Genomic DNA, 14,003 nt, shown 5'->3' with positions numbered 1-14,003 from the left:
CAGTATTATTCACTCCTTGCCAAGAATAGCTGAACATCTGTTCAGCATACCAGAGCCTTTACACCTTCGGGCACTGTACGTCACAAGTATGTCCTATGTGCAAGGTGTAAGGTACGTATGTGATGTATGAATACCTAATCCTCAGTACTTCTTTGCCACCATTCCGAATGAATGCTACCTTTGAATTCAGTCTACTTGCCATTCATCAACTTGGGTCAATTACCAAACCTTCTTAAAGTAAGCACCCCACTGGGGTCTCTGCCTTTCTTTTTTTCATTTTTACTTTAGTTTACATGCCAGATGGTAATGAATTTTGCAAAAAGGGCAGACATGGCTGTGGTGAATATGTATTTTAAGAAGAGGGAGGAGCACAGGATAATGTACAAGAGTGGAGAAAGATGCACATAGGTGGATTATATCCTATGCAGAAGGGCTTTTTTGAAGGAGATTGGAGTATGCAAAGTGGTGACAGGGGAAACCGTAATTAGGCAGTGCAGGATGGTAGTCTGTAAGATAACGGTGGCGATCAAGAAGAGGAGGAGAGTGCGGGCAGTGTCAAGGATCAAATGGTGGAAGTTCAAAAAGGATAACTGTAAGGTGGAGTTCAGGGAAAAGTTAAGACCGGCACTGGGAGGCAGTGAAGAGTTACCAGATAACTGGGCAGCCACAGCAGAGGTGGTAAGGGAGACAGAAAGGTGTTTGGTGTGACATCTGGACAGAACAGAGGAAGGAGGGCAAACAGCTCCGGTGGGGAAATGAGGAAGTGCAGAAGAGTATACAGAGGAAAAGGTTGGCGAGGAAGAGGTTGGCGAAGAAGGGGGATTGTCAGAGAGATAAAAGTAGGCAGGAGTACAAGGGATGAGGTGTATGATGGAGAGAGGTGGCAGAGGCTAAAGATAAGGCGTATGGCTAGTTGTAAGAAAGGTTGGACACTAAGAAGGGAGAAAAGGACCTGTACCAATTGGCTAGATAGAGGGACTGAGCTGGGAAAGATGTGCAGCAGGTTAGGGTAATATAGGATCATGAGAGGAAATGTACTCACAAGCGAGGAGAGTGCGTTGAGCAGATGGTAAGAGTAGTCTGACGGGCTGATGAATGAAGAGAATAAGAGAGAGGAGGTTAGGTGATGTGGAAATAATGAATGAGGAAGTGCAACGGATTAGCAAGGAGGAAGTAAGGACAGCTATGAAGATGATGAAGAATGTAAAGACTGTTGGTCCAGATGACATAAAAAAACAAACCTCTTACTGTGGAAATGCCCCAAAGTAAACTTTATTCCAACAAAGTAAAATGTAGCATGAACGCATTATTTTTAAAACTAGGTGAGGCAATTAATTCACATACAAGCTTCAAAATTTCATCCTGCAGCTCATTCTCAGTTTTGCTTGTTTTATGAGAATCATGTACTCCGTACTTTAAGGTTTAGCTCTTGCCAAGCTTTTGGGAGGCTTGGGTATATGTTTGGTGGTGTGCATGTGTTCTGTGTGCCAGGCTTTTGTCCCCAAGAGCCTACAATAGTCATCTGTCCTCTTTATCTATTTAGCTTGAAAACTGACATCTTAAGTTGTTGGCTCAAGTTGCTATGGAGGAGTCATCCCATCCCAAGGGTTGGACATCTTCCAAGAAAAGGGTGAACAAGAACTTAAGTCTGCTATGGCTGATGCCCAGCCTTTCATGGATATCTCTGTCAAGGCTAACAAAAGTCCAGAAGATTGTCCATTAGTTGCATCGGATTCCTCTGCTGTGACCCTGTTGTAGGCCAGCATATGTCCAACTTCTAGTTTGTCCTCAGAGGCTTTACAAATGTTGTCTTCTGACGTTGAGGTAGAACCTCAGCTGATTATATCTGCGGGACAGAGGGGGATTCAGCAGATCTTAAAGAAGAGATCCCACTATGCTTATTATATGTCGCTAGGGGTCTGACCCTCCCAGATTTTTTCAAGCAAAAGAAATGGAAAACTAAGCATATTTCCCCTGTGATTAAGTATCTCCAACCTGCATGGCATGATTTTACTCTGGGGTTATTTAATACTTTATTGGCTTTAAAGCCTCTTCAGGGAGTGTCTGTACCTGCCCCTCCCTGGTCTTTCACACCTCTTAAAAGACCCAGGAAACTAGACTCTTCATATGAGGATCTGGATTCTGTGTCTTACTCTTCTCAAAATCCTTCCCCCTTGGTCTGTGGTTCAGAGGAAGAGGATTCTATTTGTCCTGATTCCCCTTTAGAGGAACTCTTCTTTGGGGATATCATTGCCTACATGAAGGATTTTTTTTAAGTGGGACTGTTTTCGAGTCTCTGACATTCAGAAAAGGCATTATGAGCTCCTCCAGATGGAGTCTCTTAAGTATCGGGTGTTGCCCCTGTTGTGGATGAACTCCTAGGTAACTTTTCAGAAGCTTCTGTGGCCTTTGATTCTCCACCCCCCTGCACCCTAGAAGCTTAATAAATTTCATAAGGTGCCCAACGAATGTAAATTTCTTTACAGATGCCTTTCTTTTGACCCTTCTGTAGTGTCTGTCTCTTCTGACAAGCCCTCCAAGCTGTTGCCCTCTACCAAGTAGCTACTTCAGATAAGGATAGTAGGGCTATGGAGAGGCTGGGCAAAAAGGTTTACACTCCTGTTACTTCATCCTTTTGGGCCAGCAACTACCAGACTCGCATGACTGGGTATGTTTTGGCCTTCCTTTCTCAGGTTTTCAAAGTTGTTTCTAACCTTTCTGATTCCGAGGGGAAAGTGTCTGCCTTTTTCCTGTTGGGCTGTACCTCTCAAGTTGCTCGCCACTCTATTAAATGCAGAAACAATGTTAGATGATGCTTCCTCCAGGGCTGCTGGCTTTGGTACTGTTATGAGGTGTTACTCCTTGGGTTCATCTTCAGGCTTTGCCTGATAGCATTAAGGCCAAACTGTTAGATGCTCCTTTGTATAATAAAAATCCTTTTGGCAGTTGCTGAACTTTTCAAGCCTCTACAGGATGAGGGCAAGGCCTTGTAGGAGTTGAAACATACCTTTGTTTTCCCTATTCTCAAGTTTCAGAGGGATTATCCCTCAAAATCTGTTTTTGTTTGTAGGCAGTCTCTCCCTCCGCCTAATGGGAAAAAAGGGTTCTAGATACGTGCCGACACCCAGAAGTCTGCTTTTCAGGATAAACCACTTTCTATTTGACAATTTGATCTTTCTTCCTCAACATATGGGTTAGGGATCCAACTTTGCATCCAGCTCTGCCACATGTGTCGGACTTGTGGATCCAACTGTCGAGCTCTTCCACCCCTACCCACAATGCCTACAATACTTCCGATCTCATTTATTGCAATCTCACATGGACACGGATCCTCTCAGTATCCTTTTGTAAAATCATTTGAATATTTGTGAGTAGTTTTCTTTAGGATTCTTTAATTACTCTCTCTCTAGCCTTTCTTTATCTGTTTAGTGTTTGGAGTTTCTATCCATCAGTAATTTCTTTTTCTTCTCCTGTTTTCTACCTTGTTGGGTAGTTTCTTGTTGCATGCCATTGTTGGTACCTCCTCTTCTTTACTTATTTCTTACCCATTTTTAGGGTAACTACCTCTGCCATAGTTGGTAGCTTTTCTTTGCTGTTAAAAAAAAATCTCTGTCGTTATCTTTTTTTTCTAAACTATGGCCAAGAAGCCAACAGAATTTAAAAAATGCAGTTTCAGTGGGCACAAAATTCCAAATTCTGATGCCCACATGGAGTGCATTTGTTGTCTAGGAGCAGCCCTCCTTAATACTAATAGTATCTGTGCTACTTTTAATTCTAGGGCGCTTGCAGGTAGGAGGAACAAGTTGGTCCTCGAGGGATTACTATCCCCTTCGTTGTCTTCCTTCTTTGGGGCTCAACCCCCCCAGCAAACATTCCAAAGCTCCTTCAGGGTGTAGAAAGAGGTACCCTCCTAGATCTCCTAAGACTCTTTTAAATCTATGACCTCGAAGCCTCCTCAAAAAATTTGAAGATCTTCTGATTCGAAAAGGAAAACTTCTTATCCTAAGATTTTAGATCCGATAATTTTATCAAGCAAGTCTCTGACACAGCCCTCAGATTCAAAAACCTCGGATCCAACCTCTGGTGTTTCAAAGACTCCCAGAATTTACTCACCCGAGTTTGTGATTAATCTGGTATCTTCTCTTCTCCCTTCCCCCTCCTACAAACCACCCCAAGGAAACACCCTAGGCCACAGTCCACTGTCTCATCTTTCAGGTCCTCCAGAAGTCTCTGTGAGGCCAAAGTGGATAGGATGATGAGGAAGTTCCTTAGAGCCCAAAATCAGATGGGGGTTATTCCACCTCCCTCACCCATTGGATCCATGAGCCTCCCTTCCACTTCCCATGTATTAATATCTCCTTCTCTGATCCGTCCCATTGTTTTGGAGCCCCTGGATTCACAAGTCCCAAGAGAATGTGCCAGAGTGGAAGAAGGTTACTTCTTTGACTCCAGTAGTTTCCTAGAGTGATTCTGCTCCTATCCCCACTGATTGAGATGGGCCTCAGAGCCAAAACAGTGGGGGCTGGGATCTAGTCTGATGTTGTCTGAGCCTTGGCGCTAGATATCTCAGGTCCAGCTCCCTTTTTGAAGCATGGATCAGGATAGACGAGGGGCTTCTCTGTTTCAGAAGTTTCAGCTCCAAGGCAACCAGCCACAGCTTCTCTTGGCCTGTTTGCCTTTGAGGAAGTGGGGAGGGTATTCTCTTGTCCAAGAAATTTGATCTCTCACTCTCTTCTTCCATTCCCCCCGTGTGTCCAAGCTCTGATCCCGTAAGACCTATTCCACAGAGAGAGTCAGTGCCATCTGGCGTCCAGAGAGTTTTCTTGGATGAATTTTCCCTCTCTTAAGACACATCCTCAGAGTATCCTGCTGTGGAGATTCCCCATAAGAGAACATGCAAAAGGAAATGCATAGATTCCCCTTTGGAATCTCTCACAGAGGATATTGAATTTGATGTAGCAGAAGTGTCTCCCAGATCCCCACCTGATGATGTCTCATTCAGAGACATTTTGGACATCCTTAAGTAGCAAGGTGGTTGGTCCTTGGGTAATCCTTCCCTGGAGGAGTCCGTATTTCTGGAAGCTTTTGGTTCTGGCCCGTTTATGTCATGGGTGAGTACTGATGTCTCATTCAGAGACATTTTGGACATCCTTAAGTAGCAAGGTGGTTGGTCCTTGGGTAATCCTTCCCTGGAGGAGTCCGTATTTCTGGAAGCTTTTGGTTCTGGCCCGTTTATGTCATGGGTGAGTACCCTGGCTGATAAGCTTATCGACCTAGACCTAGTTTTTTTGCTAGGCATGGAAGGAACTGGACTCCCTCAAACCAGTCTTGTCTAGACAAGATTTTGGCACCAACAAAAGGCAGACATCGCTGGAGCAAAGGACTCCCTGTTGATGCTGTAGTTGTGGTGGCAGCCACAAAAAAGGAGCTAGCCAGGTAGAGCTCCTCTGTCCATCACCCTAATAGAGAGTCAAGGGCATTAGACAGATTTGGAAAGCACATATATTTTCTTGAGGTCCTTGAATTATTTGGTGCATTTTAAAAGACTGCAGAGTGATTTGACCAAGGAGCCCTCTAAATCTCTCTTGGAGTCCATGTCTGCAGAGGATTATAAAAGGTCATGCTCACAAATGGCCACTCTTTCTATTTCCAGTGCTTCCATGAGGTTGATATCCCATGCTGCAGAGGGTACCTCATAGGTTCATAAGTCTGTACTAGGTGAATGGCCCTGGCGCCTTTACAAACCTATCCCATAGAAGTGTCCTGGCATCATGCCGCCCAAAGTTAGTTCCCAGTGCCTCTTTTAGGGTGAACTTTCTATTTCCCATCCACTCATCAAGATTTCTCTTGAAGAGGGCCAGTGAGGTTCTCTGCTTGATATGTATGGGAAGTCTATTCCAGAGCATGGGCAGTTGCTGGGTTATGTACCTGTCCCTCCAGCTTGTTCTGTTGATTGTGGTAATGAGGTTGAGGTCTTTGGAGCATGTGGTGCAGAGGGATTTGGATTTCCTTAGATGTAGCATTTCTAACGGAGCTGGGTCAGACATGGCTTTGTAAGTCAAGCAGAGATCACCTCTAAATAGGTGATATGAGACCGAGAATAGTTGTAGTTTTTTGAGTCTGTCTGTATAGGACAAGTTGGCACTGAATCTGTCGGCCAGCATGTTGGCAATATCAGTTGGCTCATTATAGGAGGTACCATTGTGCAGGAACTCAGAGAGACCTGGGTATTGACGTGGAGATTCTTGATATAATTGTAGAAAGCTTTGTGGTGGTTTTTAGTGTCTGCCGCAATTCTGCCTTCATAGCTGGCTTTAGAGCGGCAAGCTTAGGCATTACCATACAGAGACACGCCTGGATGTGGTTAGGCGACTTTGCGGAGTCCTTCATATCTTCTTTAATCAATGCTCCTTTTGATGGAACATCCTTATTTGATCCTTCTGTTAAAAAAAAAATGCTGTCTGCAGTGAACAGGAAGGAAAGACCCTATCTGGTATGGCGATTCACTTTGTTTTTTACCCCTCAACCGTCCTTTTCCCGGAATCAGAGGGGGCAAAAAAATGTTCTATAAATCCCAGGGATCTTTCCAGGGCTCACATGGGGACAACTCTTTCAGGTTCAGAGGAGAACGTTCAAATGGAAAACGCCTTCCTTGTGGCAGAGGGTGTTTCTGAGATGCCTTTCCGGATGGACATTTAAAGCGCTCCTGAAGGGTTACCTGACTGTTCACCTCTGGAGCCAGTCGGGGGGGCATTTGTCTTTGCACCTAGACACCTGGGCCTTTATCACAAAAGATTCTTGGGTGCTAAAAATAATATCCAGAAGTTATTTCATACCATTTTTCCAGATTTACCCAACCAAAAGAAGAAGGCTTCCCCATGTTTCACTCAGTCAGATAGAAGCTGCAACTCAAGAAATTCAGAAGCTGCTGGACAAAAGAGTCATCAAGGAGGTCCCACCAGGCCAGAGAGGATTCGGAACTTACTCAATGTTCTTTTTAGTGCCAACGAAGACATGGGACCTGAGACCAGTTTTGGATCTAAGCAACCTAAACCAATTTGTGAGAAAATCAAAGTTTCGAATGATCATAGTTCAGCAAATTGTGCTCTTTTTGCCAAAGGATGATTGGATGTGTTCAGCTGATCTTCAGGATGTGTGCTACCATATCAAAATGAACATATCCTCCCGAAGATATCTGCACTTTTGGTTGGAAGCTAGTTGCGATCAGTTCAGAGCCCTGCCCTTTGGCCTACCACAACCCCCAGCATGTTTACCAAATGTGTGGCAGTGGTAGTAGTTCAACTGAGACTGCTAGGATTCTGAGTGTTTTCATATTTAGATGACCAGGCATCTCTTGAACAGTCTGGAGACTATTTGCTCCAGCTTTGTCAAACACTAGACATTACAGTCAACATTTCCAAACTACAACCGGTACAGAGCCTGGAGTTCATAGGTGCTCAGTTAACCATGATAAATCAGATTTTCTCTCTGCCTGTTCGTAGTATAGATACAGTTGTTCATCCTGCTCCCTCAGCCAGACTTGTCCTTCAGGCTGTGTAGGTCTAATGGCAGTGGCTATAGTCTTAGTACTCTTAGCACATTTCTGTATGCATGTTCCCCAATGAACTCTAGCTGTTTAGTGCTCTACTCTACAACATTCTCTATCCTTCTCAGTCAGACTTACTTGGGTATGCAGAAACCATCTTCAATGGTGGATCCAGCTGGACAAAATTTACCTGGGCCTCCCCTTATTTTGTCTCCTCCAGTGGCCATGGTGGCCATGGATGCCTCCCATCTAAGGTGGGGCCATTTCTTGGGAAGGACTATCCAAGGCACGTGGTCTCCTCAAGAAAAAAATTTTACATCAATGACCTAGAGATGAGAGCAGTCCTGTTAGCGTTGCAGGCATTTCAAGATATTCTCCCTCTGGGGACTATTGTCATTCAAACCTTAAACATGTCCATAGTCTGGTACATCAACAAAGAAGTAGGAATGCAATCTTATCCCCTCTGTCAAGAAGCTATGAGAGTGTGGCAGTGGGGGATCTCCTCCAACCGCATTTTAGTGACACTGCGTATTCCAGGGAATTCCAGCATATTAGTGGACAAACTCAGCAGGTCCATTCTGATGCCTCACGAGTGGTCTCTCAGTAAGTGATGGAGACGATTTTCCATTGTTGGGGTCAGCCTTGCTGAGATCTCTTTGCATCTCCCCACAACAACAAGTGCACCAGATATTTTGCCCTGATTCCTCCTCAGGAGGAGTCACCAAGAGATGCCCTAGTCCACATTTGGCCCTCTGGCCTCCTTTACGCCTTTTCCCCACTACCTCTGATTGCAAACTTCTTACAGAAAGCCAGCCTATTGAAGAGCTCGCTTATCCCCATCACTCCCTTTCAGCCTAGCCAGGTATAGATGTTCTTTGTGTTTCACTGTTGCAGTCATGTTTTATACCCCTGACGACATGATGTCATGGAAGAAGGGACAGCAACTGACACAGGGCCCAAGACTTTGTTAATCAGGCCGACTGAGGGCTACCTGCAAGCAGGTAACCCAAATGTAATGACTGCAACAGTGAATACACTCTGAACATCTACATTTATGGTAAGTGCATACAACTATACTTTTCCCTTCCTTTGGTCTTATCTTCTTTATCCTCTGTGGATGCTGAACCCCATTCCGGAGCTTCTCTCGCATCCCTCTGGGATGAAGCCTCCCAATATCGTAGGGCTCAAACTAACCGCATGGTTTCTTCAGTTCAATTAATAGCTAGACATCCTAGCCTCCCTAATGTCCTAAGGGTTTTCACCAAATGCCTCCCTCCTGTCGTTGCCTTTTGCAGGATGAGAGGAATTCAGGTCTTTCTCTGTCTGGATGATCTAGTTCTAACCCCATTGCTTTTATTACAGGATCTCAAGGTAATATTTCTCTTTTACAGAGTCTGGGGTTCACCATAAACTTCTAGCAATCTGACACCTTCTCAGGATCATATTTTCTTCAGTTGCAGACTTCAGACCATCCCCATGCTGCCATTTCTGCCTGCCCCCAAGGCCCTGTCTCTTTCTGCCTTTTCCAGTCTGTTCTTGTCTAGCTTCAGTCACAGCCAGGGAATTTCTCAAGGTCCAAGGGTTCATGGCTTCCACCATTCCCAGGCTCCCTGTGGCCAGGCTGCACATGAGAAGTCGTCAGTGGTACTTCACATCACTGTGGCTCCAACATTGCCACCCCCTGGACTTCCAGTACCCTTCCTCCCTTCCTTGTCTTAAGATTGAGCTTCAGTAATGGATTCATTAACTTTCTCTCAACCCTTCCTTTTCAAGTTCTAATACCAACTCAAGCTCTTTACAGATGTCTCAGACACAGGATGGGGGCCTCCAACTTTAAGGTTCAGGGTCTCTGGCTTCTTCATCAGAGTTTATACTACATCAGTATAAAGGGGATGAGGATTCTGCTTCTAACTCTTTAGGCTTTTCATTCCCTCTTTAATCATGGGCCCCCCCCAAAATTTTCACAGACAATACCACAATGATGTGGTATGTCAACAAGCAAGGGGGGTACAAGGTCCTATCTTTGCAGACTAGCTCTTCAGGTCTGGGGTCTAGCTGTCCAGTCTTAAGTGACTCTTCAAGCAGTTTACATTCCCTCTGAGCACAATCCAGTGGCAGACTCTTAGAGCAGGTCCAACACACACGCTCTCGAATGGATGCTTCATAGAGATGTGTTCCTGGACATTTTCCATCGGTGGGGTATTCCTCAGGTTGATCTTTTTGCCTCCCCTCTGAACAGACAACTTGCTTTATTCTGTTCAAGTCCCAAGTCATTTGAATCGGAAAGTGGACACACTGTCTCTTCCCTGGAAGGGGATGTTTCTGTATTCATTCCCTCCACTTCCGCTGTGACCACGAGTCTTGCACAAGATCAGGCAGGATTCTCCCAAAATCTTGCTAGGGATTCCCTTTTGGCCCAGACAGTATTGGTTCCCCCTTCTAACCACTTGGCCAGGGTTAGTCACCGCAAGTTATCTCACCGGGTGGATCTTCTCACACAAGACAAGATAGGTCTCTTTCCATCCTCACTTGTCCACTGTTCAGCTGACACTGTGGGTAATAGAGTTTTGATCCCTGTTAGGCACTGCTTTCCTGAGGACGTGTTTCGGGTCCTGTAGGAGGCCATAAACCCACTACCAGTAAATCATATTTGTCCAAACTGAAAAGATTTTCTGTCTGGTGCCTTTCTCACCATCAGGATCTCCAACCTGTGGTGGTTCCTCTGGTTCTCTCTTATTTATGTGATCTACTCCATGCTGGATTAGCATATTCTTCAGGTAAAGCTCACCTGTCAACATTTTCCACTTTTCAGCCCTTGACTGCTCCTGCGGTCTTTAGATTTGAGGTCAAGCAATTTCTTAAAGGTGTCTTTCATATCAGGCATCCCAGGAAGCCTAGTCTGCCTTCCTGGAACCTGGGTTTTGTAGTTGAAAAATTGACTCGGTCTCCTTCTGCACCTGCTGCTTCAGCTTCTTTACAACATTGTACTTTGAAGACAGTTTTTTTGTCTCTCACTTTAACCAAGAGAGTGTCTGAACTTCAGGCTTTCATGGCTGTTCCTCATTTCTTAGTTTTCTAGAGACAGGGTGTCTCTTTATAATAGCCGTTCTTTTATGTCCAAGATGGTGATTGAGTTGTCCCTTAATCAGACTATTCTGCCTTCCATTTTTCCTTTCTCTGTAGTCTGCCAGATGTCCTTCAAGGATGCATCTGCAGTCCTTACAAATGGGTTGTCCTGGCCTCAGGCAGCCCTTCGGTCGGCCGGATTCCAAAGTCTGGGTCTGGCATCGGCTGATGTCGCACTTCACCCGACGTCATAGCTGCAGTTCTTCGGGTATAAAGGGATCAGCCGACGCCATTTTCCTCAGTCTTTCTTGCCGCGTGGCGCCCGAAGCAGAAGCTGTTCGCAAGTGCCGGTCGGTCAGAACCAGAGATTACTACTACCGAAGACTTCTAAAAAGCTAAGTACCCCGTTGGGGACTCTTTCTTGCCTCAGCCGATGTCAGAAAAAGTGAATAACTGTTTAACTTGTGGGAAACAAATACCTCATAAAGATTTCCACTCTTACTGCCTACCTTGTTTAGGCCCAGACCACGACGTAGCAGCTTGTCTAGCCTGTGCTTCCTTCAACCGACGAACACTTAGACGTCGGTCGGAGTTTGCAGAGGAGTTTTTCAGCTCCGCTTTTGCTTATATCATGCCGTCGGAGACTCCGACTTCACATTTAGCTAAAAAGCGTAAAGAAAAGGACCGACACTCGCGGTCCGCGGTTTCGGCCGAAACCGCGGCTAAGCCAACCGCGAGCGTCTCGGTTTCGGCTGAAGCCGAGTCCGCGGTTCTTCCTTCGGCCGAAAGCATGCCTCCTTCTACCGAGGCCTCTTCCAGCATGGCTGAATCTGCTACTGAAATTCCACCTGCTCCTACAGTTTCTCAGGATTTATCAGATACTATTCCCTTAGATGTATCTACTCCTGCACGTAGGCCCCCTGCATACATGTCAATTAAGGCTTTTGCCAGGGCTAAAGCAGCTAAATCTTCAAAGGCCGTACCTGCTAAAGCCCCCTCTCACAGGCCTAGCTCTAGTACTCAAATGCTTAGTCTAGCAGAGGATCTCATTTCTTTGATCAGGGGAACCCAATCTCACCCTGACAGGGCCTCTCACCCACCTCCAGAGAAGAGGCTTAGAGCAGAGCCCCCTGAGCCAGTTTCTTCAGACTATTCCTCTGATGATTCAGAACATACAAATCCTCCAGAAGGCCCTTATTCTCCATATGAGGACTCTGATGCAGAGGATTCCATACCTTCTGCCTCTCCTCCTGAGGAATTTTCTTTTGGGGAAACCTTGCATGCTATGAGGGAACAATTTCAATGGCAGGGCCAGGATTTTTCAGACTCCAGGAAAAGGCTTAGGACCTTTTTACATTTAACACAGCATAGGCCTTTAGCTATTCCACCAGTGCTTACAGTTGTGGATGATGCATTTACTGATGCTTGTACTGCCCCTGACTCTCTGCCTCCGGCCCCTGCTAAGCCCGACAGATACTACAGGGTTCCGGACACACATTATCATTTGTATAAGGCTCCTATTGCAGATCCAGAAACTATTTCACAGGGCCCAAAAGCTGTAACAACTGCCTCTGCCAAAAAACCCCTCCCCTCTGAAAGAGAATCTAGGGCATTGGAGAGATGGGGTAAAGTTTATACTTCTGCTACTCTTTCAGCTAGGGCCTTAAACTGTCAATTCCACATGATTCAGTATCAGGAATTCCTGTTAGATCAGCTCACTAAAAAACTGTCCTCGCCTGAACCGTTAGACCGTAAGTCCCTTCAGGATTTGGTGCATAACACTCAGCAGGTCAGTAATCATTCCTTAAAATGCAGCTATGATGCACTGGAGGCTTCCTTTAGATCAGCTATGACTGGTACAGTGATCAGAAGGCATGCATGGTTAAAAGAGCAATCCTTACCAGACCATGTAAAATCAAAGCTTCTAGATGCTCCTATGGAAATGTTTGGTTCCCCTGCACAGCAAGTGTTGAAGAAGGTGGAAGAAAAAGCTAAATCTGTCCAGACAGTCAAGGATTTCTTACAGGTCCAGCCTCCGAGGTTCAGTAGGAACTGGCCTTCCAAGAATTGGTCCTTTCCAGACACCACCAGAGCACAGAGAGGCATAAATAGACGCCCTAGAGGCAGAGGTCAGTCCAGAGGTGCCTACAGGGGACGTCAGTGGCAGCCTAACAGCCAGAGAACTACTGCCACAGATCCAGCCACTACCACTTCTACAGGACAATCACAGTGACTTGGCTCTGCAACCGCCTACCAGAGAACAACTGGCAGCACCCTTAGGCGGAAAATTAGCCTTATTTTCAGTAAATTGGCATTACATTACAGGAGACAAATGGATTTTACAGACAATAGACAAAGGCTACAGGTTTCACTTCCATACTCTTCCAAGGAAGAGAGGAATGCCAAACCTTCCTCCAAACCAAAGAACAAACGCTCAACAGCAAATAGACCACTTACTAAGGATGAGAGCTATAGAAAAGGTACCGGTTATGGAACAAGGACAAGGATTTTATTCAAGGCTTTTCCTAGTACCAAGAAAGGAAAACCAATGGAGACCTATCCTCGACCTGTCCGCTCTAAACACATATCTCATGGTTCCAAAATTCAAAATGCTGACCCTACAGCAACTTCTTCCCATGCTGGGCAAGGAGTCTTGGCTGGTGACTCTGGATCTCAAGGAGGCATACCTGCACGTCCCCATACGACCAAATTGCAGAAGATACTTTAGATTTCTTGCAGGATCAGAGAATTATCAATTCTCAGCATTGCCTTTTGGCTTATCTACTGCGCCCAGAGTATTCACGAAATGCCTGGCATCAGTAATTGCTCATTGCAGGCTTCAGGGAATTCAAATTTATCCATACCTGGACGACTGCCTGTTACAAGCGGACAGCAAAGACAAATTAACAAAAGATTTGGAAAAGGTTATTCACCTGCTGCAAGCCCTGGGATACACAGTCAACACACAAAAGTCAAGGCTGATACCATCCCAAAGGATAACTTTCCTGGGTGCAGAACTGGACACATCAAACCAGATGGCATTCCTCACAGCACCCAAAGGATAACTTTCCTGGGTGCAGAACTGGACACATCAAACCAGATGGCATTCCTCACAGCAGAAAAACAGAGGCAGCTACCACTCTATTTCATGGCATTAACAACACAGAACCAGCTTACAGCAAGGAAAATCCTGCAAGCCCTGGGTTACATGGCATCCTGCATAGTAATAATTCCACATGCCAGACTACATATGAGAAAGTTACAATGGTACCTGAGGAATTTATGGTCTCAGCACAAGCACAGCCTAGAGACCCAAATTCCAATAATTCCATGCCTGAAGCAAGAATTCCAGTGGTGGGCCCAGGCCTGTCAATTGAACAAAGGACTGCCC

At 45.5% G+C, this 14,003-nt stretch overlaps 1 protein-coding gene across 4 annotated transcripts in view; it reads left to right on the top strand.

The window, feature by feature from the left end:
* Positions 1-14,003, top strand: part of TBC1D24 (TBC1 domain family member 24) — a 526,383-nt gene that overhangs the window by 127,948 nt on the left and 384,432 nt on the right. For 2 of the 4 annotated variants that reach the window (XM_044089247.1, XM_044089246.1), the window contains exon 4: positions 4,431-4,433. The exons of the other annotated variants lie outside the window; for them this stretch is intronic. In XM_044089247.1, coding sequence (XP_043945182.1) covers positions 4,431-4,433 — 3 coding nt within the window. The remainder of the gene's footprint in view (positions 1-4,430; positions 4,434-14,003) is intronic. 4 annotated transcript variants of the gene reach the window in all.

Source organism: Protopterus annectens, chromosome 12.part0 (genome assembly GCF_019279795.1).
Source record: "Protopterus annectens isolate FY-2018-M chromosome 12.part0, PAN1.0, whole genome shotgun sequence".
NCBI classification, from domain to species: Eukaryota; Metazoa; Chordata; order Ceratodontiformes; family Protopteridae; genus Protopterus; species Protopterus annectens.
Note: the sequence above shows the minus strand (reverse complement) of the source record. Positions and strands in the feature narration are given on the sequence as shown.